The 26,528-nt window shown below is 42.3% G+C and overlaps 2 protein-coding genes across 4 annotated transcripts in view; one reads left to right on the top strand and one right to left on the bottom strand.

Annotated features, from left to right (window-relative positions):
* Positions 1-279: 279 nt before the first annotated feature.
* Positions 280-17,353, bottom strand: tspan11 (tetraspanin 11). Of its 3 annotated transcripts, none has more exons than XR_009709404.1 (9): positions 17,214-17,353; positions 15,026-15,120; positions 13,059-13,250; positions 10,470-10,544; positions 10,175-10,279; positions 9,891-10,049; positions 8,224-8,310; positions 3,289-3,421; positions 280-677 (listed from the first exon to the last, which is right to left on the bottom strand). XR_009709404.1 is itself a non-coding variant. In XM_061252585.1 (9 exons), exons 2-8 carry the CDS (start codon positions 15,110-15,112, stop codon positions 3,344-3,346), a joined length of 783 nt encoding a protein of 260 aa, XP_061108569.1. In that variant the 5' UTR covers positions 15,113-15,120; positions 17,214-17,353; the 3' UTR covers positions 280-677; positions 3,341-3,343. The 3 variants fall into 3 exon arrangements, 2 of the variants coding, with proteins under 2 accessions (XP_061108569.1, XP_061108570.1); XM_061252585.1 differs by having other exon boundaries at positions 3,341-3,421; XM_061252586.1 differs by lacking the exon at positions 3,289-3,421.
* Positions 17,354-20,664: 3,311 nt separating this feature from the next.
* Positions 20,665-26,528, top strand: part of LOC133135087 (protein arginine N-methyltransferase 8-B-like) — a 14,022-nt gene continuing 8,158 nt past the window's right edge. The window contains exons 1-3 of the mRNA XM_061251849.1: positions 20,665-21,177; positions 23,124-23,342; positions 25,262-25,417. Of these exons, the coding sequence (XP_061107833.1) occupies positions 21,109-21,177; positions 23,124-23,342; positions 25,262-25,417 (444 nt within the window). The 5' untranslated portion in view covers positions 20,665-21,108. The remainder of the gene's footprint in view (positions 21,178-23,123; positions 23,343-25,261; positions 25,418-26,528) is intronic.

Raw genomic sequence — 26,528 nt, 5'->3', positions numbered from 1 at the left:
GCTCCTCCCAGAACCCCACCCCCTCCATTCAACTCCACCCAGAACCCCACCCCCTCCATACAGCTCCTCCCAGAACCCCACCCCCTCCATTCAACTCCACCCAGAACCCAACCCCCTCCATACAGCTCCTCCCATAACCACACCCCCTCCATTCAACTCCACCCAGAACCCCACCCAATCCATACAGCTCCTCCCATAACCACACCCCCTCCTTACAGCTCCTCCCATAACCACACCCCCTTTACACAGCCCCACCCAGAACCCCACCCCCTCCATGCATCTTCACAGCAGGATGTCATGTAGACAGTAAAAACAGTAACAGTGTGTTTACAGTAAAAACACTTACAGCTTTTATCATGGCTGTCATGACAGCCATCTCATTCACTGCTGTAGAAATAGTACTGGTCAAGAATTTCTTTTCTAAATCTGTTTATGATTGAAAGAAAAGTCTATGGCTTTTTGAAAGGCATTCAAAGTTCTTCAGTTGTAAAGAAATTCAAATGAAACATAAAACTGTTAAAGTCACAAGCCACAGAGACGCACAGTAAATTCCCCAGTTGAGGCGTAAGGGTTAAGGTTCGGGGGAACAAGGCAGGTGTAGGGTGTTGCTCAGGTCTTCAGTAGGGATCCAGCTGAAATCTTCTGTACAAGCAGCAGGTAAATATTATTCCGCAGATCTACAGAAGACACAGAGAAAGAGCAAAGTGACACATCTGGCACTGAAAAACATCTGTAAAACTGTGGGATGGGGGTGAGGGGTAAAGGGTGGGTGTGTGTTTTGAGCATGAGGACTTGCGGTTAGTGATCTGGGATTTGTTATGCCTGTGGTGCTCTAATTGGGTCATTTAGAGAGCGAGTTATACTAATTAGCTTCCCTGTTGGGACAGATTTATGTCGGACAATGGCTAATAGAGAGGCTGGACCCCAGTTGCTGTCAGCAGTGGACACAGGTACAATCTGAGCAGAAATACACAGTAAAACATTCCTCTTCTTAAATAGCAAATTGCCATGCTGCCAGGCTACAGAGATGCCAACATATTACATAACATTAGTGTCAATGACAACAGAGGCAATACAGGAGCTCCAATATCAAATATGAAATTCCAGTTCCACCAGCTTCAAATAAAATATTCTGGTGCCACCAGCTTCAAATATGACATTCTGTTTCTACCAATTTCAAATTTGACATTCAGGTTCCAACAGCTTCAAATACAACATGCTGGTACCACACGAACAGCTTAAAATACAACATACCACTTTCAAATACAATAAGGTTCTACCAGCTTAAAATACTATATTCTGGTACCACCAGCTTCAAATATTATATTCCAGTTCTGCCAGGTTTTAATACAACATTCTGGATCCACCAGCATCAAATACAGCATTTTGGTTCCATCAGTGTCAAATACAATATTCTGGATTCAAATATGACATTTCAGTTCTACAAGCTTCAAATACCATAGTCTGATTCTACCAGCTTCAAAGACAATATTCTGGTTCCACAAACTTCTCATCCAACATTTCAGATTTCTATCAGAGGAGATATGGAGGTACTTTTAATATGGTATTCAAGCATGTAAGGGGTGTAAAAACAGCTTCAGTAACAAACCCCATAAACATTTGCAACTTTGGCTGAGGAGGTAAAAGCAGTCGTCTAGCAGTCGGAGTGTTGCCGGTACAGACAGGGATCACACTCAACTCCACAAGTACAGACAGAGTGACACTAAACTCCAGATACAGACAGGGGTCACACTAAACTCCACAAGTATAGACAGGGTCACACTAAACTCCAGATACAGACAGGGGTCACACTAAACTCCACAGGTACAGACAGGGTCACACTAAAATTCATAGGTACAGACAGGGTCACACTAAACTCCAGACACAGACACAGACAGGGTCACACTAAGCTCCACAAGTACAGACAGGGGTCACACTAAACTCCACAGGTACAGACAGGGTCACACTAAAATTCATAGGTACAGACAGGGTCACACTAAACTCCAGACACAGACACAGACAGGGTCACACTAAGCTCCACAAGTACAGACAGGGGTCACACTAAACTCCACAGGTACAGACAGGGTCACACTAAAATTCACAGGTACAGACAGGGTCACACTAAACTCCAGACACAGACAGGGTCACACTAAGCTCCACAAGTACAGACATGGGTCACACTAAACTCCACAGGTACAGACAGGACAGCAGAAAGTCAGTGAGACAATTGATGAATTCAAAAATAAGACTGGTGGGGGTATTAATACAAAGGCACAGTCTGCTGAACTTACAGACCAGAGTGCTCAAAATGTCCAAAATGTATATGAAAGATGCTTTGTGAATAATGTTTAGTTATCTCACAGAAATACTGTATGTGAACAATGTTGAGCCATCTTACCGACAAACCTAAACAATGTTCAGCCGTCTCACAGACAAATCTGAACAATGTTTAGCTGTCTCACAGACAAATGTGTAGGCCTACAAGGTACAGCTGTCTCACAGACATTACCATTTCAAATGCACAAGAAAAACCAGCAATGTTGACTCACTCTGGGGTAAAGGGAAGAGGGGGGCTTGGGAGCATCGAGGACCAAAAAAATAAAAAACAGAAATAAAACAAAACAAAAGATCAGCTTTTCTTCCACTAATGAAAGCCTGGGGGGGGTCATAGTGTGTATTTATATCTGAGCATGCCAGAGTCAGCCTGTGTGAGCTTCACTAACAGGGTTCAAAGGGAACCCAAAGCCTTCTGGGATATGGAGAGATGGAGGGGGATTCCATGATGATGGGGTGATTGACAGCCATGCATAGCTCAGCATATGGGCAGAGACTCACACTGTCCCTCTGGAGTCCTGCTGCGTAAAGTGTTAGCCATTAGCCACAGTGAAGGATAGCACAGGATACACATTCCATGCACAAGCCCAACCCACCTTCTCTGTCTCTATTTCCCTCTCTCTCTCTTTCTCCCTCTTGTTCTTCTTTTTCCCCTTTCTTATTCTCTATTCTTCTATTCACTCACTCATACTTTTTCTCCCGGTTTCTCTCTTTCCCTCTCACTCTTTCTCTCTCATTCCCTCACTCTTTCTCTATTTACTCACTCCAGTTCCTTCTCTCACTCGTTCACATCCACTCTCACACTCTCCGTGTCTCTCTTTGTCAGCTATTCCCTCTGACATACACAGCCAGTCCCACATTCTCACAAGCAAACACACACACACATACATACATGCCCACACATGCACACACACACACACACACACACACACACACACACACATCTCCACTGACCCTGTCCAATCCCTCCTACTGTGCAGGAACCCACATCTAAACAGACGCTAACCAATCACACGTCAGAGAAGAACTCCTCTTCTTCTTTATAGAGCACATAGATAAAACAGGAAGTCAGGACAGCGCCAGTCAGCTGCAGAGATGGGACAGAAGACAAGGTTAGAGTGCCAACCATAGGACAAGACAAGAACAGCAGCACTGTTTGAGAGAAAACAGGGCAGACACACTGAGATAACTCATACAAACAAACTCATCTGTGTCTGTTCTGGACATACGTACAGTTACACACAGATGACAAGGACACACAGACATATTACTTAAACTCTCACACACACGCACACAAGACTCATTCAACCAAGAAACCACAACATGAATAAAGAAGGAATCCTTTAAGAAGACTTGATTACAGGTCTCTGAGGAAGAGGCTGCTGGAAAATGTAATGTCTCTTTACACACATCTTCATTTACAGATGAAAAGTTCCTGAGCAGGACATCTGCACCAGTCTTCTCTCATTTCCCACCACTAAGCATGCGGTGGGAAATGAATGGAGCCAGTGCAGGAGCATTGCAACTTCATTGTGCAAAACTACCTGCCAGCTTCACTTACTGGGGCGGACTACAAACTGCTTCCATGTGTGTCCTTCTCCAGGTTGTAACTGAATTAATACAGTTGCAGTTACAGTGAGACACTGGGCTGGGATACTTGCATACTGAAACCACTGCCACAGGAACAATATGACATCAGGAAAATACATGATTTTCAATAACATGACCGATAATTGTTTTGTACCAATCATTGTGTCATTAGTTTTGTGTGTGCTAAAAGGCTTCACACATGCTACAGTAGGCTCCAGAATTGTTGGCACCCTTAATGAAAAAGAAAAAAGGCTACATATAAAAAACAACATTGATAACAACCTATATTTTATGTTCAAACATATGGGGAAACTATATACTTTTATTGGTGCTAACAATTATTGTCAATAAAATCAAACAAAGAGTTATAGGCAATACAATTTTACTTAATTAAGTTCATCTCAGTCTAAAGGACCTAGGAAGTATAAAAATGAGGTAACAAGCATGCTAAATCCCTTTGTCAACCACTACCATGGGAAAAGTCAAAGAACTAACAATTGAGAGGACACAGATAGTGATTGACCTTCACAGGTAATGGGCACAAAAAAAATACATAAACGGTTGGCAAGTGCATATTATCTCAACGGATAGTAAGGGAGATGGTGAAAGAGGTTATAAGTAACCCAAGGGTCACAGATTAAGAATTGCTGAAATTTGTTGTGTCTTGGGGTCACCAAGTATAAGAAAAATAAAAATAAAATGGCACCTCCATACCCAACAAATTATTTGGAAGGATGGTACGATGGCAGCCCTTATTGAGCACATTAAAAACCAAGGATCTTGCATTTGCCAAACATCATTGGAATTATGACTGGAAGAGAGTGCTATGGTCATATGAGACCAAAATGGAACGTTTTGGCCATACACACCATCATAATGTTGGTGGCAAAATGGAATGCATACAAGGAGAAGCACCTCATACCTACTGTCAAATATGGTGGTGGGTCATTGATGGAGACGTTTAGCTTCCAGTGGTCCAGGGGCACTATTTAAGATCCATGGCACAATTAATTAAACAATGTACCAGGAAATCTGGTTGCCTCTTCTAGGAAGCTAAGACCAGGTCGTAAGTCGATTGTCAAGCAGGTCAATGACTCCAAACTTATTGTGCATCAAAATCCACATAGAAACGGTTAAGTAAAAACAACAACCATGTTCTGCAATGTCTATCTCAGTCTCCAAACTTAAATACCATGAAAAACCAGTGGTCTGAACTGAAGAGGGGCATATCCCAAAGATATCAATGATTCTGAAAAGTTCTGCATGGAGGAATGGTCAAAAATCCCAAATCCCAAATTATAGGAAAATAATCATGGCTGTCCTCTTTGCCAGGGGTGTTTACACAAAGTATTAAAACAGGGGTGCCAATAATTGTGGAACATGAATTAAAAAATATATAGATATAAATATAAGACTTTGGTTGATTCCATTGAATCATTAATAAAGAACACTGCTTTACACATGTTGGACAATAAAGCCAATAACTATAATTTTTAGTTGGCAGCACGTTTTGTGCATATTTATCTAAGGGTGCCAATAATTGTGGAGTCCACTGTAAATGTCTTAGTAAGCCAGTCTGCACACTGAAGCTAATGAAAGAAATGATCCCATTTTATTATAAACATCCTGAGGAAGACCTGCCTGGGTCAAAAAAAATAAAAATCTATGTTTTGTTTATTATAATTAAATGGAAGCATTTTTCATTAGCTGCAGTGTGTGGGCTTTTTTTTTTCCTACTGACTTGGACTTTACCCAGCACTTGGTATGTGTTCTAGCTCAGTTCACAAGTATGACAGCAACCAGTAAACACACGACAAATATAATAAATATTACAATCCAGCCCTTTTTCCTAACTTTTTTGTTGAAAAGTTTGTGATTAAAATAAATTTGTGCAAATAAAGTATCAACTCATTTTCTGACAGACCTACTCAGCCTCAGGTAAAGATACTACAACATTACAGAAGTTACATGAAGGTCAAACTAATTTCATTGTAACCTGGAGAACTGTTATAATTAAACCAACCAGGTAATGTGTAAATGCAATTAAGCTGTATCCAAACAGAAGTAAAATAAAGACAAAGCTAGAATGCTTGCACTAAGTTTAAAATTAGGTCACTTGTCTGCTGACCAAACCAGGTTTAAAACGAGGTCAGCTGTCCGCTAGCCAAAACAGGCTTAAAATGATTTCACCCATCACCTGACCAAACCATAAACAATATTGCGACTTCACAAAGCACAGACTGTATGAGGCCTTTTATCGAGACAGATGGTGCTCAAGGTCCAGTCTGTTACTCAGAGGGCTTATTACTCAAACTGTGATGTGGCTGTTCTTGAAATCTACCGAACTTGAGTATAAATGTCCTCTGCTCTGATGTGGGTCTTGTCTCCCGCTGAAGCATCATCGTTTACTCCTGATGGCTGCTATCTGTGGCTTACGAAAAAAAAAAATTTCAGCAAACCCAACTTTCAGGGCAAAATTTGTGAGATTAATGACTTGGTTGTAATGCTATAATTTTAAAGTCTGATGGAAAAGCTGCTTTAAAGTGCAGGGACAGAAAAGTCAACCACGGCTCCACAGAAAGATAAGGGAAATGATTGGGGTTGTTTAAATAATTGAAAGTCATATGGCTTTTCTGGAAATGAGGTCAAACACCTCATTAAGGTTTTCCCCTAAATGCATCGCGTATAGCCCCCAGTGCATTGCATCTAGTACACTGCAGTACCTGCGAAATGTTCAAATTTCAGTCTTGTTCCAGTTGTAAGTAATGATGCCCCGGATAAGCCCCAAAGCTCAGACCGAGAGCTACCAGGCAGTGTTGGTAAAACAAGCTGACCAGTGTCTATGTTAAATGTGGACCAATCTCCATCAATCACAAACAAGCTGGGTTACTCTCCACCAATCACAGAAATCCTGGAATATTCTCTGCCAATCACAAACATCTCCATACATTTATACAAGCAGATATGGAGCATGGAGGATTACTGCCATGAACACTATAACTGAGGTCTGGGAAGTGGACCGCTTTGGAAGGGAAATTAGGATAAACTGCAGCAGGAGAGGAAAAAAGGAGATATCCTGAGAGAAGGAAAATGGGGAAAATAAGCCACCTGACCTGTTGTTAAGCTTCAGTTATTGGAATAATGATCTGCTAGTGACAGAGCCCAGGTCCACATACGCTAACCTCACTGACTTTATGAAATGTTGACTGCAGTGTGCTGTACAACACAATTCATATGTTTTGTCTTTTTGAAGTTTTCACTTTAGCTAACCAACTATATTATGAGCAAGCAACTTATTTGGCTATGGAACTAGCTGGCTATATAACTAAGATGATAGTGCACCACAAATGATGCAACTGCAACTTACAGTTTGAGACAAATAAAGCTTTAGCTAAACACGCATGATTCAACACGTAAAGAGATAAAAGGAACGTGTAGCTGCCCAAATTCCACTCCAGACAAGTGATCCCAGAAACTCTGTATACAATTGCTTATTATCCAAGTGAAGAATACATATCTAGTTATAAAATGATACCAGTTCGTTATCGGTAGCAACAAGCAAATTAGTTATTAGCTAGCTTGCCGAATTTACAAATATCAACCTGAGACACAACGCATGTGCAACAATGCTGACAACGCTCGCTACTATGTTCGTATTACCTCAGGTGGATACTTGTAAATTTGTCGAGCTATGGCTAATTTCCTTGTTGCTACCAATAGCAATACCAATATTGTTTTATAACTAGATATGTAGTTTTCGCTTGGATAATAAGCAATAGTATACAGAGTTTTAGTGAAGCTTGTCTGGAGTACAATTTGGACAGCTACACGTGAACAATCTGAACAAGCCCCCACGCCATTGGCAGTGGCAATTAGAACCATGGTGCAACCAATGAGCTTGAAGTATTGTACAGATGTGCAAGGTTTTGGTACAGAGTGACAGCCTGTCAACTGTATATATAGAAACCAGAATTTAAGGACTAGAAACTCAGGCAGATGGTGAGTCAACATGTCAGTGAGCCTTTTTCAACGATAGGAAGGGATTTACAATGGTCTTGTAACAATGTTTTAACACAAAAATCTCACCTATTGTCCCTTTAAATAACACTATTACAACAAACAGTGTAACCCATGAGACTCATTATAATCAATGCTCATTATAATCAATTCCACCTAATTCTAATCACAGAATTAGACAGGTGGAAGGCAGACAGGCAGTGCATGGCTTTAGTATCAAGTATATTAGTATTGAGCACAGTCACTGATGCCAGTGTGAGCTGTGCAGGTCATGGGTCTTACCTGCAGACAGGCCACGCCGATCCCCACCGCCCCGATGATGAGCAGGTGATCGGTCAGATACTGCTCCAGTTTGGTGATGCAGCCGCCCTGCGCAAGAGAGAGAACAGGGTCAGCGCATCACGGGCAGGTACACTGCAGAAATGCAGCAAAAGCAAATGTCACATTCAGTCTGATGGTGAACCAGATTGTCATGGCCACGGCTGGTGGTGGAGAGGACACCAACTCATCTCCACAGTGCGTGGCCGAGACCGGGACAACACTCCAGTTGTGTGTTGCTTTTTAGTTTTGAACACTTAGTCCAGCATTTGAGGAAGACACCGCTGAAAAATGGAGGAGCCAGTCGGCTGAAAAGTAGCCGACTCTGAGCAGCGAATTGAGAAGCTGTTGCTCAGTTTTGCTTTCTTCTGTCATTAAAAAAAAGTAATGTGTTACTTTGTTATTTTTGCCCAGAACCCATGAGGGGGAAGGGCGAAGACTTTTTATATCTATTTTGTGCTGGTGTGGGCGCTCTCTCTCTATCCATGCGACCGACAGTAAAAATCCTGGAAGCGCCTCATCTCCGAATCACACGGCGTGTGACTGGGAGGTTCACTGATAGAGGAGGTGCAGTGAGAGAGGAGCTATAGGGAGTGAGGAGGTGCAGGGACTGAAGAGACCTAATTATTCAAACACATTTTCCTCCATCAACACCATCTGGCACCAGCACCCTGAGTCTAAACAGCCCCACAAAGTACTTTCATTTCCCATGTCCTCTCTTACCTATGGCCCCTTTGCAGCCCATGAAAAATCAGTTACAGACAGAAGTGTTTCAGTCACGAAAGTCATTAGAGAGCGAGGTCTGCACCTAGCGCCAGGCCTGTGAAGGGAAATCTATCTTTACAGCTTACCCTGTTTTATTACCCCATTAGTTTCGGCAGGAAGTTTAAAAATTGAGTTTCTGAGCAGCGGCTGACCTTGCTGGGGACAAAGGCAGGTAATGGCTGTGTGTCGGCCTCAGAAAGCAGAGGTAAGAACACCATCTTCAGGACCGTTTACTGCCCAACACCCTCCAGACCCTCCAGCGCAGTTCCACAGTACACTCTTTCAAAACACTGACCAATTATTCCTCAGTTCACAATGTCCATGGAGATATTACACTTTCACTCTTATTAACCATCCAAGAAAAGTCAGTTGGAGTTGGAATTTACCGTAGGCCATCGGTCATCTCTGTATGGTGGGGGAGGAGGCAGTGGGGTCAGTTTAACAAATACTCAGTGAAATTAACTGTAATGTTAAAAGATTAAAAACATTTTGAGGGTTAGAAAAGTCTTGTGTTCATGGCATAAAGCTTATAGGCAGGTAGAGCCAACATGGCGCCTATAAGAAGGTTGAACCAACAGGTGGGCGAAGCCAAAATGGAGCTTATAGGAAGCTTGAACCAACATGGAGGCAGCAGGTGGGTAGAGCCAATATGGAGGCTGCAAGTGGGCAGAGCCAACATGGAAGCTTCAGGTGGGTAGAGCCAACATGGAACCTGCATGAAGGCTGAGCCAACACGAGGGAGGGAGGTGTACATGATGCAAGGATGCAGGGTAGTATAGATGATGGCAGGAGGAGGGAGGTGTAGATGATAGAGGAAGGTACAGATGATGAAAAGATGAGATAAGAATAGATGGATGGATTCCTACCTCCACTTTGTAGATGTTGGAGGGGTGGTCTCTCTCGCCACAGTTGGGGGTGGGGGTCTTGCAGCAGCTGTCTGGCACCATCCTTTCCCCACTCTCAGATGAGTTCAAATACGTGCTGTGCAGCCAATCAGAAGAAGAGTTGCTGCCACAGCACTTAAACTGCAGCAGGAGAGGAAAAAAGGAGATATCCTGAGAGAAGGAAAATGGCCTCTGCTGGGTCATCACACAGTGTATCATACAGAGTGTGTTTCACACAGGGCATGCTGGGGTTAAAGTGTGCTTACGTCCTGCTGCAGCCTGTCCACAGCTTGTGTGATAGAGTCCTTGCCCAGCTGCGCGTAGCTGCCCGTCATCGTCTGGTTCAGATGCTGCTTCAGCTCTTCACTCAGCTGCGCAGAGAGAATTAGCCAATAAGAGAGACGCACACAGGCACGCATATACTCATTAACTCACTCAGACACATACTCAAGTTTGGGTGGGTAGGTTCAGGAGTTTCTCTCCTTTAGAGAACTGTGTGTAACACAGGCAGTGTGTGTGTGTGTATGTGAGAAAGAGAGAGATAGGGAGAGAGACAGTCACCTGTTGGTAGTATACGTACGCCAGGACTCCGGCCACAAGCTCAATCAGGAAGATGAGCAGCAGGCAGGAGAAGTACTGCAACAGAGGAACTGAGCAGCTTAAATCCTGCATGAGCACCATTCTACATGTACAGTAGAGACCTACATGCATAGAAACCTACAGACATACAGCCAAACATATACAGACCTACCGATGCAGGCAGACAAATATACACAGGGTGAAGATACCAGCAGGTATAGAACTTATTAATTAATGGGCAATTACCATTTTTAAACAGGGGTGATTTGGATTTTCATTAAAGAAATTTAATTGTCATTAAGAAAATGTGTTAGTTTTTACTCATGTTCCCTTTTTCTAATGTTACATTTTGTCTAAAGATCCAAAACCATTCTGCGTGAAAAATACAAAATGATAGAGGAAATCAGGAAGGGGACAAATATTTTTTCACGGAACTGTACCTTGCCCAAGGGTGCAAAGGAAGTATCCTAGCAGAGAATTGAATCAGGATAGAAGCTCAGTGGCCCAACCATTATACTACATTACCACATTTTTATGCAACACTGCTTTTCTCTGCTATAGTAGGACTCCTTGATGTCTTTTGCTTGTGTTTTGCTCACACAAACCACTAAGTAACTGTGGAAGGATCCAGATAAGATATGTGCAGTGACAGGTCTCTGAAATAATCCACAGGATAACTCCATAAATCTTCTATGACCTGTGCATTCATCTTCCTCTGATAAGAAAGCAATTTCCTCTCATCCTCATGTGTTTTCTGTTTCAAAATAACCCTGAAAAAACTCCTCAAGCCTCTGCTATACTGTGCAAAACTCGATCACTGATATCAGCATAAACTCCTAATAAATTATAAAGGCCTAGTTGTCGACATATCGCAAGTGTGTGCTTCCTGAATAGCACAAACTGCTAAAAATCTTTGACACCATGATTAAAGTTTTACCAAAAATGATTGTTTTTGGGTAGACAGGTTTTCGAGAAACTTCACCCAGTCACACACAGACTTGAGTAACTGTCGTGGCTTTTGTGGGTTTACAGGTTTGTGAGATGAGAACATTCAGCTGTGCAAACAGAAACTGATAATTTAATCAGTCAGTAAAGTGGCTCAGACACAATGCAATCACTTCTCTGCTTTTCAGTTCAACCGAACTGCAGGAAAGTACAGAGTTTAATCCCAGGATACCCACACCATTTTAGACCACTTCAGAACAGATGTTGCCCAGAAAATCTCGCAGACTCTAAACAAAACCCCAAGGAGCCTATAAAACGTTTGGCGGTAATGTCACTTCCCCTTAGGCGATTATGTCCGAAAGCTGTAATGTTGTGAAATATTCCGGATTGGCAAATTAGCACTGTGCTACTTTTGCCATAGAGAGCCCTACAGGGGCACCACAGAACCCCTGAGGTGGGTCAGCCTATAAACCTTACACATGCAGGTGGAGGCCTTCATTCTACTTACATTATGAAATTTAAACTTACAGGAACCATACTGGATCACACAGTTGGGGCTACACTGCTATAGTTAACTTAATTCTGCCTCTTGACAGCTCATTTAGAAAAGTTGGGTCCACCCAGTGCAATTCATCTCAGTTGTACAAAAATGAAACAAAATACCTCAATACCCATAAAAAGGTTTCATATTTCTGAGTCTGAAAAGATGTTACAACAAAAAAGAAGTAAATGAAAGTAAAACAAGTTACTAGCCCATGACTAAATCTACATCATCTGCATCCAACCTGTTGTCATTGTGAATCTTTTCAAATCTGTGTTAGATTAAGTTTCTGTTATTAAGCTCATTGAAGACTTGTAATGCTGTAAACCCTCTTAGCATCTCTGCTGCGACTGAATGAGGTAAACTGCACAAGGCTCCCTCAGAAGGGGTTGCGGAAGCCATCTCAGCTCATTTTTGGACTGGATGTCCATATGCCCTTGGCACGTTTCTCAATCTATGCACCTAAATGATTTTGATTATAATCAAACTCAGGAAGACCCATTCCATACCTACATCACCCCGTTATCATCTGGGAAGATCATCTAATCAAGACTCACTCGCTAAAACCTCCCCGTCCAACAGCCCCCTGGTGTCTAAATATGGCAGCCCATCTTCTCTCTGTGGGGGGTATGGGATATGTGATACACTCCAGCTCTTATCTCACCTCTACACACCGTCAGTGCAAGCCTTTCCATTACATTTTGAGAGTCAGTCAAGGTTGCCTCTACTGAAAAATCACATCTGTTCCTCAGCAACATTCAATCAGCCTCAGGACATCAGTCACCCACAAAAACCCAAAACGCCAAACCTGTCCCACCCTCAGCTAAACCCAACACACCAACCCTGTCTCACCCTCAGCTAAACCCAACACACCAACCCTGTCTCACAGCTAAACCCAAGACACCAACCCTGTCCCACCTGCAGCTAAACCCAACACACCAACCCTGTCCCTCCTGCAGCTAAACCCAACACACCAACCCTGTCCCACCCGCAGCTAAACCCAACACACCAACTCTGTCCCACCCTCAGCTAAACCCAACACACAGCTTAATCTATCTCTCCCTACCTACATCCCTATCTCTCACCATGGACAGACAGCTCCTTTGTTCTCGGATGACGGCGCAGCAGCCCAGGAATCCGGTGACCATGACCAGGACCCCGGCGAGGATGAGGATGTAGGCGGAGACGGCGAAGGCGCTGGACTCCAACAGGCTCTGGTAGTCACTCTTATCGACCAGCGTCCAGATCCCAACAGCCATCACTGCTGCTCCACCCAGCTAGCGGAGAGAAGGGGAGAGAGTGATACAGGAGATGACCGCAGCCCCACCAAATCACACTAAAGCCTGATTTATACTTTGTCAAAACTTCAACAATAAAAGTGTTGCACAAGAGTTTTGAAACTGAAATGGAAGTGTTTTGAATTTTCGCATGGATACCATTAAGGTCTGTGATGAGGGTCTCTGTGGTAACAAGATGCCAAACAGCTGATGGTTATATTTTTGACAACAGGATGGAGCCTGGTGTAGCCTATCCATGACAAAGAATTTGAGCGTTCCTTCTGGCTGTCCAATTAATACTGTGTGACAAAGTATGACTGTGTACATGACAAAATAAAATTCTATATGGGCGCGACACTGACAAAATTTTTCGTCATACGACACTTGGTGCAAAGGTTGTGCTATGAAGTATAAATCAGGCTTAACACTAATACTAAAGGCTCCAGCTCCACCCAATCATGCTAATGCTAAAGGTCCCAGCCACGCCCAATCAAGGTAATGCTACTAGCTCCAGTCCCTCCCAATCACAGTAATGCCAATTGCTCCAGCCCCACCTGATCATGCTAATACTAATGGCTCTAGCTCCACCCAATCATGCTAACCAGGGCTCTACAGTGCTCCCATTTTCAGAGCTTTGCTGACTGGAAAAATTATTTAGGAGCACATCTAGTAATTGGAATGCTTTAATGTACTCCTACATTTTTCAACTTAGGATCACATGTGAAAAAAATGTCAGCACAGAGCTAATGGGTGGTCCCCACCAAATCATACTAATGCTAAGGGTCCTAGCCCTGGAAGTCTTTCCCTCCCAATCACACAATGATTTACTTCCAAATAAACAGCAAAGGTTCAGACTCCAGAGGGCCATTGCAGGCCCGGCCAACCCAACCACACTGCCCCCTGGCCTCCACCCCTCCCACTCTTCAGTGCTTTCTTTCTTTATTTTGGTTTTCTATGCATCACTGCTGCAGTACTAGTTTTTCTGTGAAATAGTCCTAATTCTGACTGCATTGTCTAATATCAACAGGAAATCTATAAATGTTCTCTGCTGGTGACCTCTGACCTGTTCTGTATCCAAAGGTAGAGCAATCTGGGTAAAAGCCATTGATATAATTGCGCCACAAAGTACTTAGCCACAGTGGTCAATTCCAGTAATCAATGTCACAGTCTGGCAGCTGGTTCATTGTCTTAAAGAGAGTCAAAGAAACAGGACCCAAAGCCCAGGACGCCCCCCTCTGGAATGCTTGTGTGTCGCAGGCTTGTGTGTTTTCAGTATTAATTATTAATGGTGAGTGAGCTTTTTATACACAACCCAAACACACTCACACACACATACACTGTTGAGAGAGATTAAAACAGAGAAACAAAAGCATATACTTCCACTGACCCCTGGTGGCACTAGTATAGGGGCTTATCAGGGGGTATAAACGGATATTGGGTATGTGAGTTTAGGGAAGTGAACTGTATGCCTGGAAGCATTCATGTGTTACAGAGTGAGTTTGCGGGTATTCTTCAGTATTTTGGTGTTTGTGGGGGTACTTGGGGTATTTGGAGGTATTTGGGTGATGAGTAGTTTAAAAATGACCTTACTCACCATCTAAATATTGATATAGTTGTTTGCCGTTCTATGCCCCAGACTCTTTCCTTGTGCCAACATTACTAGACTCTTCTCAGCACTTACAGACCCTAATTACTCTACACTCCACTCCACCTGTCAGCTAATGGCTTCAAGCTGAATATTAGGCAGACATTTCACATAATCTTTTGAAACTCACCCAAAATAGAAAATTGAAGACAAAGAGGAGATATTTCAGACAGACAGTCACCCAGTCATCCTGGTCTTCCTTGTACAGACGAGACATCTTTCCCTCTGAAAGCAAAATAAAACCATATTACCAGCTTCTGTGTGTCAGCACTTATGAACTCAAAGATCGGAGTCAAAACCTCTTAACTTTATTGGTCATGTCCCTTTCTTTGCAATTGGTATATTTGGACATGTCTTGGGTGCTTTTTAAATCTGAATATCTAGCTAGGCAGTAGGGTCTGAAAATAAAACACTACCACCCTCCATAAAACATCGCCATAATTACAGCAACCCAGAGCAGAGTGTGGAAATCAAAGCTAAATGCAATTCGATGGTGCTGATCCCTCTGTCACTGGTCAACTGCTGTTCATCTAACTCCATTAATTAACAGCTAATTGTAATCCAGACCTGGGTCAAATACATACAGTACTTGTTTTGGATTCAAGTACCTTTCTATGCCTTACTGAGCTTGTCTGGTGGAATTTAAGAAATAGTCTGAAAAAGTGCAAACCCCACCAAACCCCCCTGGTCCTCTCAACTGGCTCCATTGCACCAGAAGGTCAATCGAGCATAGAAAAGTAACAAGTAAAGTATTTGACCCAGGTCTGCTGTGATCATCTGGAATGCAGCTGAGAAATCCAAGAGTCAATGTCTTGTGCGTTTGTAAAGAATATTAAAGGCACAGAGACACATGCCTTTACTGAAGAACTATTATGGAGGCGTTGTCACAGTTTCATAATCAAGAGGGTGCTTCTTGCCACTTCATCTGTGGAGTTATTTTCACAGCACTTTGAACATCATGCTAAACATAAACATGGCAAAATGTGATTCAAATCCTTTATCCATTATACCACCTATAAATAACTATGACAAATTACAAGCCTTCTGTTGGCTAACAGCAAGTAGCCTGAGTTTATATCACACTTGTGATATTAAAGCTTGCAGCAAAACCCAACAATGTCATTTTCATCATCACAAAACAAGAAATGTGTGTAGAGGGTATGTATAAATAAACACATGCAGTAGCCATTAGGTCTGGTGCCCAGACTCTAGCCATTATATTCATTATATCACTGATTAATATATATGTTTCATGTCTCTATGTCATCTAGAAGCATATAACTAATAGTCTGAAACAGCCATGCACTGCATAAGGAATAGCTAAATCAAAGGTGTTTTAAACTAAAACCATCCTTTATTGTATGGAGACAGTGCATTACAGGGAGTCTGTGGAAGATGTGAAAACAGTTTAACCTCTGCGCCCATTTCAAAAAGCAAATGTGTCATGTAGGTGTGTCAATATCTATGAGATAATTGAGCAATTGTAAGTTTGATTATCAGAACACGTCCTGAATGATTCTCAATATTCTATTCATTTAGCATTGTCATATCCACTGATACATCAGGCGAGAGTGATACTCATATTCCATACAAGTATTCAAAAATATTATATTATAATATAAAAATATATTATTATCAGGAGAAGTGAATCATTAAATAATTACACATTCAGGGATCCTTTTCACTCAGCAATACTCAAACACTTTCCAAGAATAAAAATCCTCCATGTTCTGACGTAACCGCTGAACTGTTGGTGAATAAAAGCCATATATTTGCATGCGCATTTGGACCGTTAAAATAGACGGCGATTCGCAACTCGAGTACGCAACTCGAGCTGTTTGTTTATACACTGTTTATACCTTGTTGAATGCAAGTTCACACCTGCGACTGTGATACATCCAAGCAGAGACGTAGGCAGCTTACAAGTACCGAACGAAAAAGGATACTTTTAGGCAACGTCGAATCTAACAGAAAAATGCACAGGTTGTTTATTCCCGCAGCCTTGCGAGGCGGACACTACGTCAAATCAGTGCCTCCGCTGCATTCTGCAACCGCGAATCCGCTATCCACTCACGAGGCACCGCGCAGATATAAAAATGTAATTACACGTAGTGTCCATAGCAGCATACATATTTGTACTTCATTATTCTGTGAAAAATGTTATGCCATTACTGATATGTTTATATAGACGGCGTTCCCATACCCCCTTCCCCCACAACAGTCGCTGAACAAGTTAGTTGCACCTGCTATGCACAGGTCCCAAAACATACATAGAAAATATAATAGTCCATCAACGACAGCTGCAATAATAAACTCACCATAAATATCCTGCGCGCAGTGTAATGGAGTATACTGTAGATCGTCGATGGATTGCGACCAACGGTTCCGTTATCTCATCACACTTGATCCTATCTGCAGCTCGCAACTCCACTCAGCAGCCACCGCTCAGAGCTTAGAGGCGATCGGGGTCAACGTGGGTTCAAAAGGAAATGCAAGAATCCCCCGCCTCTTTCTTTATATGTAACCCGATCTAACTTTAAATGCATGATAGCAGTCAATGAACAACTTTTGAAAGAAAAGTCAACAGTGAAAGTAAACACATTGAACTCCAATAAATTGTTCTGGAATTTGGCTCCAGATCATAACTGCAACATAACTAAATTTCTAAACTGACAGTATTTCAGGTAAGGTAGGTAAGGGAGAGATGGTGCTGCACTGTGTTGTGTGAACCGTTAATAGAGCAGAAGCAAGGCATCAACATCGTACAAATGTTCAGATTAAAAGTTTGGGGCTACAGCATAGGGGTGGTTTCTCTCATGTTCATGAGAATCATCTCTTGATGGAAGACAGATCCAGAGCTCAGAGCAACTGCTCTAGTGGGAAAGTGCCCTGTCTGACCTGCTGACCTGAGATCTTAGCATTCGCCACCACTCTCTCCTTCCTGACACCAACACACCAAAGCGGCAATCTCTGCAGTGTTCTTCTCTGGCATACAGTGTTTGTCCCATGCTGCTTAATCAAATGAACCAAAAGCCTATTAAGAAGTGATATATGGCCAGAAAGGGACTCCCAGGAAATCACTGCTGGTTACACAGCCACTCTGTATGACAAACAATGTATCACTCACAACAGACTGTATCTGCCTGCAGAAACGATGTTCCTGAGGCAGAACTCAATCTAATTACCTGTCTATTTACACATAACTCATCTATATTTAGCCAACATTACTGTCAGGATAGAATGAAACATACATAAGAGTGTAGAGTAGTGCGGATGACGGTTGGAGATATTATTGTGGAGGATAATTGCATTGGCTGTTTCTGCAGGTGATCCTTTCTGTAGCATGAAGGACGCGCCACAGTCCATGTGTGAGTTCCAAACCAAATGAAATTATTCATGATGACTCCCTAAAGACAAGAAGCAATGGGACTCTGTATAAGAGTGTGTCTGTGACTTCTAAGCCCAAAGCCTGTTTCATGGCTGTGTGCTACTGCCCAATATCTTCTGAGAAAGACCAATGGATTCAACCCTATTGAGAGACTTACAATCAAACAGCAAGTATGTGAATCAGCTGCCAGTCAGCCAACAAAGAGCCCACTGTCTATCTCTTGAAAGAAATAAGAAAACTGAGAAAAAAATTTAAGCCACACCCCACAGCCAACCAACAAGTGCAATAATCCATTTACAGTTTTACAAAGCTCGAAGTCACCAAACCATCGAAACATCATAGAAATCAAACAGGTTGTGGCCATCTTACATTCACTTGTTTATTCTTTGGTTCTTTAGTGCAGCTGTGAGATACTGTTGCTTTGGTTTATTATCTCAACAAAATGGTTCCCCCATCCAGTCAGTGACAGTGAGCCTCGGGGTAGCCAAACTCACATTCAATTTTCCTTTGAAAGTATAAAGTGTGTGTGTGTGAGTGAGAGATAGAAAGAAAGAGAGGAGGGAGAGAGGAAATGTAGTGTCTCTGAACTGCTCGACAGTACTTCATTTTTATAGTCAAAACAGGATATCTGAAACAGAAATAATTCAACAGTAATAATAGCAAGAAAATATACAAAGGGAGTCAAAACAGACAATTAAAACTGTTTACAGCACATCTATCCTAATCATGCATTCTAGTGCTTTCACACTTCTGTTCATCGAGAGAAGATGGCTCATGCAACTTTAATGTGAATAATTTGCTATCATGATTGACTGAAATAGTAGATATAAAATATTATTGCTGAAAACCTTCCAATCAAAGTGTAGCCCAACAATTTAATGAGATTATGAACAGATTTTTGTGTGTGGGTGAGGATTTTTAGCACCAGAGGCAGTCATAGATTTGCTATGTGGTACATCTCTGCCCTGAGTGACTAGTTATGCAATCAGAGGTGTAGGCGGCAGAATAAAATAAACACCAGCCTGCTTAATCTAAAGCTTCTAAATTCATCAGAAAATAAACATTAACTAAAACAATCTGCAGCCAGGTTCTGCAATCATCTGAAAATAAACACCAGCCTGCTTAATCTAAAACTGTGAGCTGCACTCATCAGCACCCATTCCATGAAATGCTTTCAGGGTTTTCTCCATAACACTTTATGGCTTCTCAATTTGCAGTCTGACTGATTGACATTTTTTGGGGAGTCCTAACAGACGTACATCCACAGATTAAATCAAATAGCAAATCAGGAAACAAAGATGCTTTTTACATTTAAATCAACTTTAAACAAGTTTGTAAATGCCATTGTGGACACATTTGTTATATGTGAACAGGTAACACGAGAAATACTTGTGGTTTTGGATGTGAAGTACAGTATAAGTGGTAGCCAAGCAATAGTAATCTGAACCCTTATTCTTCCTCCTCTTGTACCATGCATCCACAATTCCGCAATACACACACACACGCACATAAATGGAAGATGAATCGCCGTAAAATACATTAAGGTAAATAGTGGTGGCTGCTGGCTTCCGTATAACCGTTAATAAATAAAAACATATTTTGTGATTTATCCTGATTTTGTGATTTATCCTGATTTTGTGATTCTGTGTTTCTCTGATGCGCAGTATTGCTAGAGCATTAAAATTAACATTAAAATGAAAACACGGTCGACATAGCCCATTCATAATGATGAGTCGAGTCAGTGCGACGGTGCAAAAGACCAGACAGTTTGACAAGATGCGCCTATATCTCAGATGAAAGCCACAGATACATCTCGCGTATAAAAGAAGAAAGCGGTGATCCTATTGGTCCTTATTGCTACAGAGATATGACTCCGATTTCCATATTCTCTCATGCACAAATATAGTGCTAAGGTAGAACACCAGTTGGCGTGTAGGAGGCAGAATTATGAAATGCATTCTTAAAAGAGAAGGTCGAATGTGAAATTACTTTCCTGCTGTTCCAAATGTTATTTTCAGATTCCAGCCTCGACAAGTGAAGTTAAACTTTATACTGACATGTTAAACGCAATAAGAAATTACATTCTAAGAATAGGCTACTTACGGCTAACGCAAAGGAAACGCGCATTATTTTTATGAACAGGATTTTATGAAATGGTCCAATTAAGTGAACTATCTGGATTGTAGCCTACCTTCGTCTCGGATATGCCTGCAAGAACTTCTCAGGGCGAATAATACACCGGAAAAGCGCAGAAACACAGCACGAATGCTGAAGGATCGTCATAAGATAAAGATTTGATATTAAAAGTGTTCGGGACATGATTTCATGATTTTTCCTCCAATGCGATGACATGGTTTGTTTTAAACGCTGTTCCGCTAAAATAGTGCGGACTACGGATGGAGTATGTATGTCCCATAATGTTGCTAAAGGTATTTACCGGGCTGTGACGAAGTTTGTGTCTATACCTGGCGCGATAATGCACAGGAGGAAAATAGAACGCTTTCTGCACTTTTCATGATTGTTGCGGCATTAGGCTACTGCAGCTAGCACTCACAAGATGCAACACTGTAGATAACTTTTGCACCATGGATTCCAGGACCCTTTCAACTACAATTAGAGGTTTCACTTATTTGGGGACTTCATCAAGTTTTTTTTCATTGCTATTCATTGTTTTCTCAATTAATGCATTGCCATTGAAATAGTCTGATGTCAATTAAAATGAAGGATAAATAATTTAGCGGAGCTGATTCTACAGGAGAAATGTCCGATTCACCTGATTTCTCGGTTTTTTCCTCTCCCTGAGTTGAATAAATATCGTGGCTCTTATGGGAATGAAACACTCCTCCCGCTGCATGCTCCTACGGAGAAAAATGGCGGAGGCCGAGAACCCAGAGGTAGGTAAGCGAGAAGTATCGGTGCAATGCTTACGAATATGTAGCCTATGTGCTAATATTTTCTTTTCGCCGTTGATGGTTTCTCTTGTATTCTTGAGAAAATATTTTATGACATTTTGAGAAACAGCCATATTAAGCCGTTTTTTGGCTGCAATAGCAGGGCTGTGCGCTCATCTTTCACGTCTCTACACGGGACGGTCATCTGCAGCAGGGAGTGCAGCACGCTGCGTGTCCTACACGCGTCCCCACAGGAGTCACCTATTTTCGCTTCTGCGTTCCCAGATGGTGACAGCAAATTATTGGGTTGTGTAGAATGTTGAGACAGTGGACAACTACATATGGGGTTGCTAATACTGCATATCCGAAGTAAAAAGCCTTATACGAAAGATAGCCTTCGGGCAGCTGTGGTATTTAAAAAAATTGGATTAACATCATGAATTACGTGGTTAAAATAAACCGGATTCGGTTGCAGGTACAAGGTGGTTTGGTGCACGGGGATGTGATGCAATTGTACATAAAGATTCTTATTTCTCTAAAGTGAACATGTGATCCCTCTTATCCTGCCAGCATCATGAGCGCTGTTAATAATGATTAGCTTTATCTTCGGTCTGCTACTGACACATTTCATTCACTGTTCCACATTTTTGACAGAAATGTCCGGTAGCACAAGTACATTGCTATTATTTGTGTTCACTACGGATGTTTGGCCAATGGACACTATTAATCACCGCCCGCATCACAACCTTAAGCGTGGTCCTTACATTCCACAGTCATAACTTTGTCTCACAATAATAATAATAATAATAATAAAGCAAAATGTGCGCAGTTTTACTAATATGAAATGTATTCAGTAGCCTACGGGACAGACGGAGCAACATACTGTAAATCTTAACATTAAAATCTGTGTGTGCCGGATATGGATAGAGTGTAGAAAACCAGGCATGTATACTATGGGTAGGCGTGTAGGATACACGTCCTGGTGTGTGTACTATGGGTAGGAGTGCTGGATATTGTGTACTATGGGTAGGAGTGCTGGATATTGTGTACTATGGGTAGGAGTGCTGGATATTGTGTACTATGGGTAGGAGTGCTGGATATTGGTGTAGGATGCATGCTCTCCCTGGTCTGTGTGCTATGGATAGGAGTACATGATGCCTGTCGTGTGTGTGTGTGTGTGTGTGTGTTATGGATAGGAGTACATGATGCCTGGCGTGTGTGTGTGTGTGTGTTTGTTTGTGTGTGTGTGTGTGTGTGTGTGTTATGGATAGGAGTACATGATGCCTGTCGTGTGTGTGTTTGTGTTTGTGTGTGTGTGTGTTATGGATAGGAGTGTATTGAGGACATGATCTGCGCAGTAAATCTCAAACCCAGGATGTTCTTACAGTCTCCATTGGAATGGAGAGAGGATTTGCCATGTGAAGGAAGAACTGGCATAAGGGAGCGTCTAAAAATATACATAAGAAAAATTAGATGGGAAAGTATGGTTGTGCATCCCCTCAGACTCCGAGAAGCTCAGTGCACGGTGTCACTGCTGTTGTTGTTCAATGTTATGCATCAGTGTGCTCTTATGAAATGCCCTTTCATTGTCATTGTAATGTTCCCAGTAACACTCACAGCTGGAGATCAGATATCTTACAGCTTAAAAATGCCAGCTATTTATTAAATTTCTGTAAGTCACATTGAAAATGATCTGGCTCTATTGCATAAGTCTTCATTTTGGTGAGATTAAATTGGAATTAAACATAGTTTCCATGCGATATTTATTCATTTTGAGAGCACTTTCAGGAGTATTTCTACATTACTGTGATAACATTACACTTGTTCTTTGAATCATAGCCATATGCTTTTCCCTATCCCTCACTCTCTCCTCTTCCTTCTCTTTGTCTCACTTTCTCTTTCTCTCTCTCCCCCTTTTCTCTTTATCTATCTCTCCCCTCTCTCTCCAGCCCCCCATCAGTACTGTCCCTTGCCAGTCTGTGCAGCCTGTCTCCCTGCCCAGGCCCATACCCTCTGCCAACCATGTGCCCCTCCTGCCCCACCCGGCCCACCCAGGGGGCCCTTCCTGCTGTCCCGGTCGGGGGAAGATGGCTAAGTTCCTGAACCCCGAGGAGATGACGTCCCGTGACTACTACTTTGACTCCTATGCACACTTTGGCATCCATGAGGTATGGTAGCCTGACATTAGTTCGGCATGGAGGTCGGCACATTACGACACTGATGAAACCAGGGACTGGTGCATTACATAGTTAAAATTAATGGATATATTTACATTTGAAATCTTTTTTTTCTGATATCCTTCCACAAAGTCACATCAACTTGCTGCTGTCATCAACATACACTGTGCTTAAAGTGCCAGCATTCTATGGTGAAGTAGGATGTGCAAAAAGCCATCTTACTTTTTACTTGTATACTAAAGCCATCATAAGTACTGCGATACATGAGGTTGGCCCATTATTGCTGATGTTGTGCAATGGCGCTGATGTGGTGTAATGGTCCTGGTGTGGTGTAATGTCAATGATGTGGTGTAATGGTACTGATGTGGTGTAATGGCACTGATTGGGTGTAATGGTACTGATGTGGTGTAATGGAACTCATGAGATGTAATGGTGATCATGATGTTTCATTGTGCTGGTGCGATGTAATGGCACTGATGCGGTGTAATGGCACTGAAGGGGAGTAATGGCTCTGTGTGGTGTAATGGTATAATGATGTTTCATTGTGCTGATGAGGTGCTACGGCATTGCTGGTGTCTAATAAATCTGATGAAATAGGATGACAGGCAGAAATGAGACAGCACAGCAAAGGGTTTGATTTCTGTTTTATTTTTACTAAGTAGGTCAAGCCTTTTCTTGCACAGCAACAGTGGCTGGCAGGGAGGCTTGGGAGAGGGGTTCATCTCTGGCTTCATACACATATATAATAATAATAATAACAATAATAATAATAATAATAAAATAATAATAATAATAATAATAATAATAATAATAAAGAATCTAAGTTCTGGCCTAGCATGTGGCTCTATAGGTTAAGGACCCCATTCTGGAATATTAGCCTTGATAATATTATACACTCACTAAGCACTTTATTAGGTAGACATGTGCACCAGCTTGTTGATGCAAATATTTAATCTAAATCCATACAAGCATGCAGACATGGTCCTGTTTTCAGACCAAATGTCAGAATGGGGAAGAAATGTGATCTAAGTGACTTTGACTGTGGAATGATCGTTAGTGCCAGCCCGGTGGTTTGAGTATCTCTGCTGAGAAACTGCTGATCTCCTGGGATTTTCACTCACAACAGTTGCAGAGAATGGTGCGAAAAACAAAAAACATCCAGTAAGCAGCAATTCCGCAGGCAAAAACATCTTGTTATTGAGACAGGACAGAGGAGAAGGGCCAGACTGGTCGAAGCTGACAGGAAGGTGACAGTAATGCAAATAACCACACATTACAACAATGGTATGCAAAAGAGCATCTCTGAACACACAATGCGTCAAACCTATGAGTGGATAGGCTACAGCAGCAGAAGACCAATATGTCTAAAAAAGTACCTAATGAAATGCTCACTGAGTGTACATCACACTGGCATTGAACAGTGAGTAAGGTCCCATAAGTAGATGTGGGATATCTTCTGATGAAGGCTGAAATTGAAACGCGTTAGCATCCCTTTACTTTTACTGTGTCCCAAAATGTGGAAATACAACTATTCTGTGTTTTTGTTCTACTGATGGGATGTGCTACCTTACTGACTTTTGAGTGCCAGTGTGAACGTGTGTTTTTTTGGGCTCGACACTCCTCCCTAACTGTTTTGAGTCAATGCACCTTCTGCACCTTCTTCACACCTCTTCTTCAATATAATACATCAGTTGTGAGATCTGGCATTGGGAGAATAGATATCATGTCGCTGAAAGCTGCAGTCTGCTGCTGTCACACACTTCTGATGGTGCTGGAGCTGTCACTCATCACATTCTATATACAGGCATCTCGTTCGAATTTGAAATGTAGAAGGGAACTGAGATATTTTTGAGAAGCAGGTGTTTTGTGCTGTCGCGTGTAGCACTGAAATCTATGTTCCCTCCACACAGGAGATGCTGAAAGATGAGGTGAGAACGCTGACCTACAGAAACGCCATGTACCACAACAGGCACATCTTTAAGGACAAGGTGGTCCTGGATGTGGGCAGTGGCACGGGCATCCTCTCCATGTTTGCAGCGAAAGCAGGAGCCAAGCACGTGTACGGGGTGAGAAAAGCGTCCCCTACTGACCACCAGAGTACTTACGGTACTACGACTGACCATACCCGCCCTAAAACTACACCCACACTAATATTGAGCCACACCAACAAAGCGCCTTTCTGCATATACATCTACTTACACTGTTTAGGAAACTGGGCTGCAGAGATCTTTAGAGCCTTTCCTGTCTATCTTCCAGGGAGCAGCCAGGAGGTTAAATGGCTTTCATAGGACTTTGCTGATGCAGACAAACTGCAGAACAAATTGCAGTGTGTGTGTTACAGTGTGTGTGTGTGAGTGCTGAGTATGTGTGAGTGTTTGAGTACGTGTTTGAGTGTGTGTGTATGAGTGTGTGCGTGTGTGTGTGTGTGTATGTATGTGTGTTTGCGTGTGTGTAAGTTTGTGTGTGTGTGTGTGTTTGTGTATGCGTGTGTGTGTGCGTGTGTGCATTATAAATGCAGAAAGTTCTGCTTTCCTCATCTGGTTGCCTATTAAATAGCAGAAGTGCTAATGTTCAGTTTAGCTGAGCTCTTACAGTAAATGACACTTTGCTGAGCCCCCAATGGAAGGCTCTCTCTGGGCTTCTCTCCAGAACCCTAATGCACAATACAGCATGAGTCCAGCCAGACCTTTTCATTACTCCTGAAGCAGAAAGTGTGAAATGAGGTTTCTTTTCTTTACCTTTCAAGTGAAACGTTATCACCACACAGGAGCCAAACGTCATAGCAGCCCTGCACCTACACAAGCACTACACAAACACTACACTGACTCTACACAAACACTACATGCCAACTGCTGTCATAAGCATCACTGTAACTAGAATTATATGGCAATGAGGTGCTGAGCCATAACACAGATCCATAACACAGATCCATGCTGTGCCATTTAGAGTTTCTGCCTCTGCTGCCCTTGTTGAGCTCTGCAGCTAACTGAACCCAAGTTAGCCCTCCCTGCTGCAAAATGCCAGTTACACCAGTGGTCTAACTGCATATGAGCTGGTCAAGCAGCTAGTGCTGGTAGCTTGCCGGAGCTGGTAGCTGGTCAACCAGCTGTTTCAAAACATAGCTTGAGCCAGTCAAACCATGTCAAACTAGGAGTTGGTCTGAACTGGTCAAACAGC

This window comes from Conger conger, chromosome 8, assembly GCF_963514075.1.
Source record: "Conger conger chromosome 8, fConCon1.1, whole genome shotgun sequence".
Classification (NCBI taxonomy): Eukaryota; Metazoa; Chordata; class Actinopteri; order Anguilliformes; family Congridae; genus Conger; species Conger conger.
The sequence above is the reverse complement of the archived record's forward strand: the minus strand, read 5'-3'. Positions and strand labels throughout refer to the sequence as shown.

What these genes read in the sequence shown, in the direction of transcription:
- tspan11 (XM_061252585.1), bottom strand. Translation starts at nt 15,112, where the DNA reads ATGTCTCGTCTGTACAAGGAAGACCAGGATGACTGGGTGACTGTCTGT. An exon ending in CGTACGTATACTACCAACAG is followed by an intron (nt 10,280 to 10,469) that starts GTGACTGTCTCT and finishes CTCTCTGCGCAG; the next exon opens with CTGAGTGAAGAGCTGAAGCA. An exon ending in CCAACATCTACAAAGTGGAG is followed by an intron (nt 8,311 to 9,890) that starts GTAGGAATCCAT and finishes TCTCTTGCGCAG; the next exon opens with GGCGGCTGCATCACCAAACT.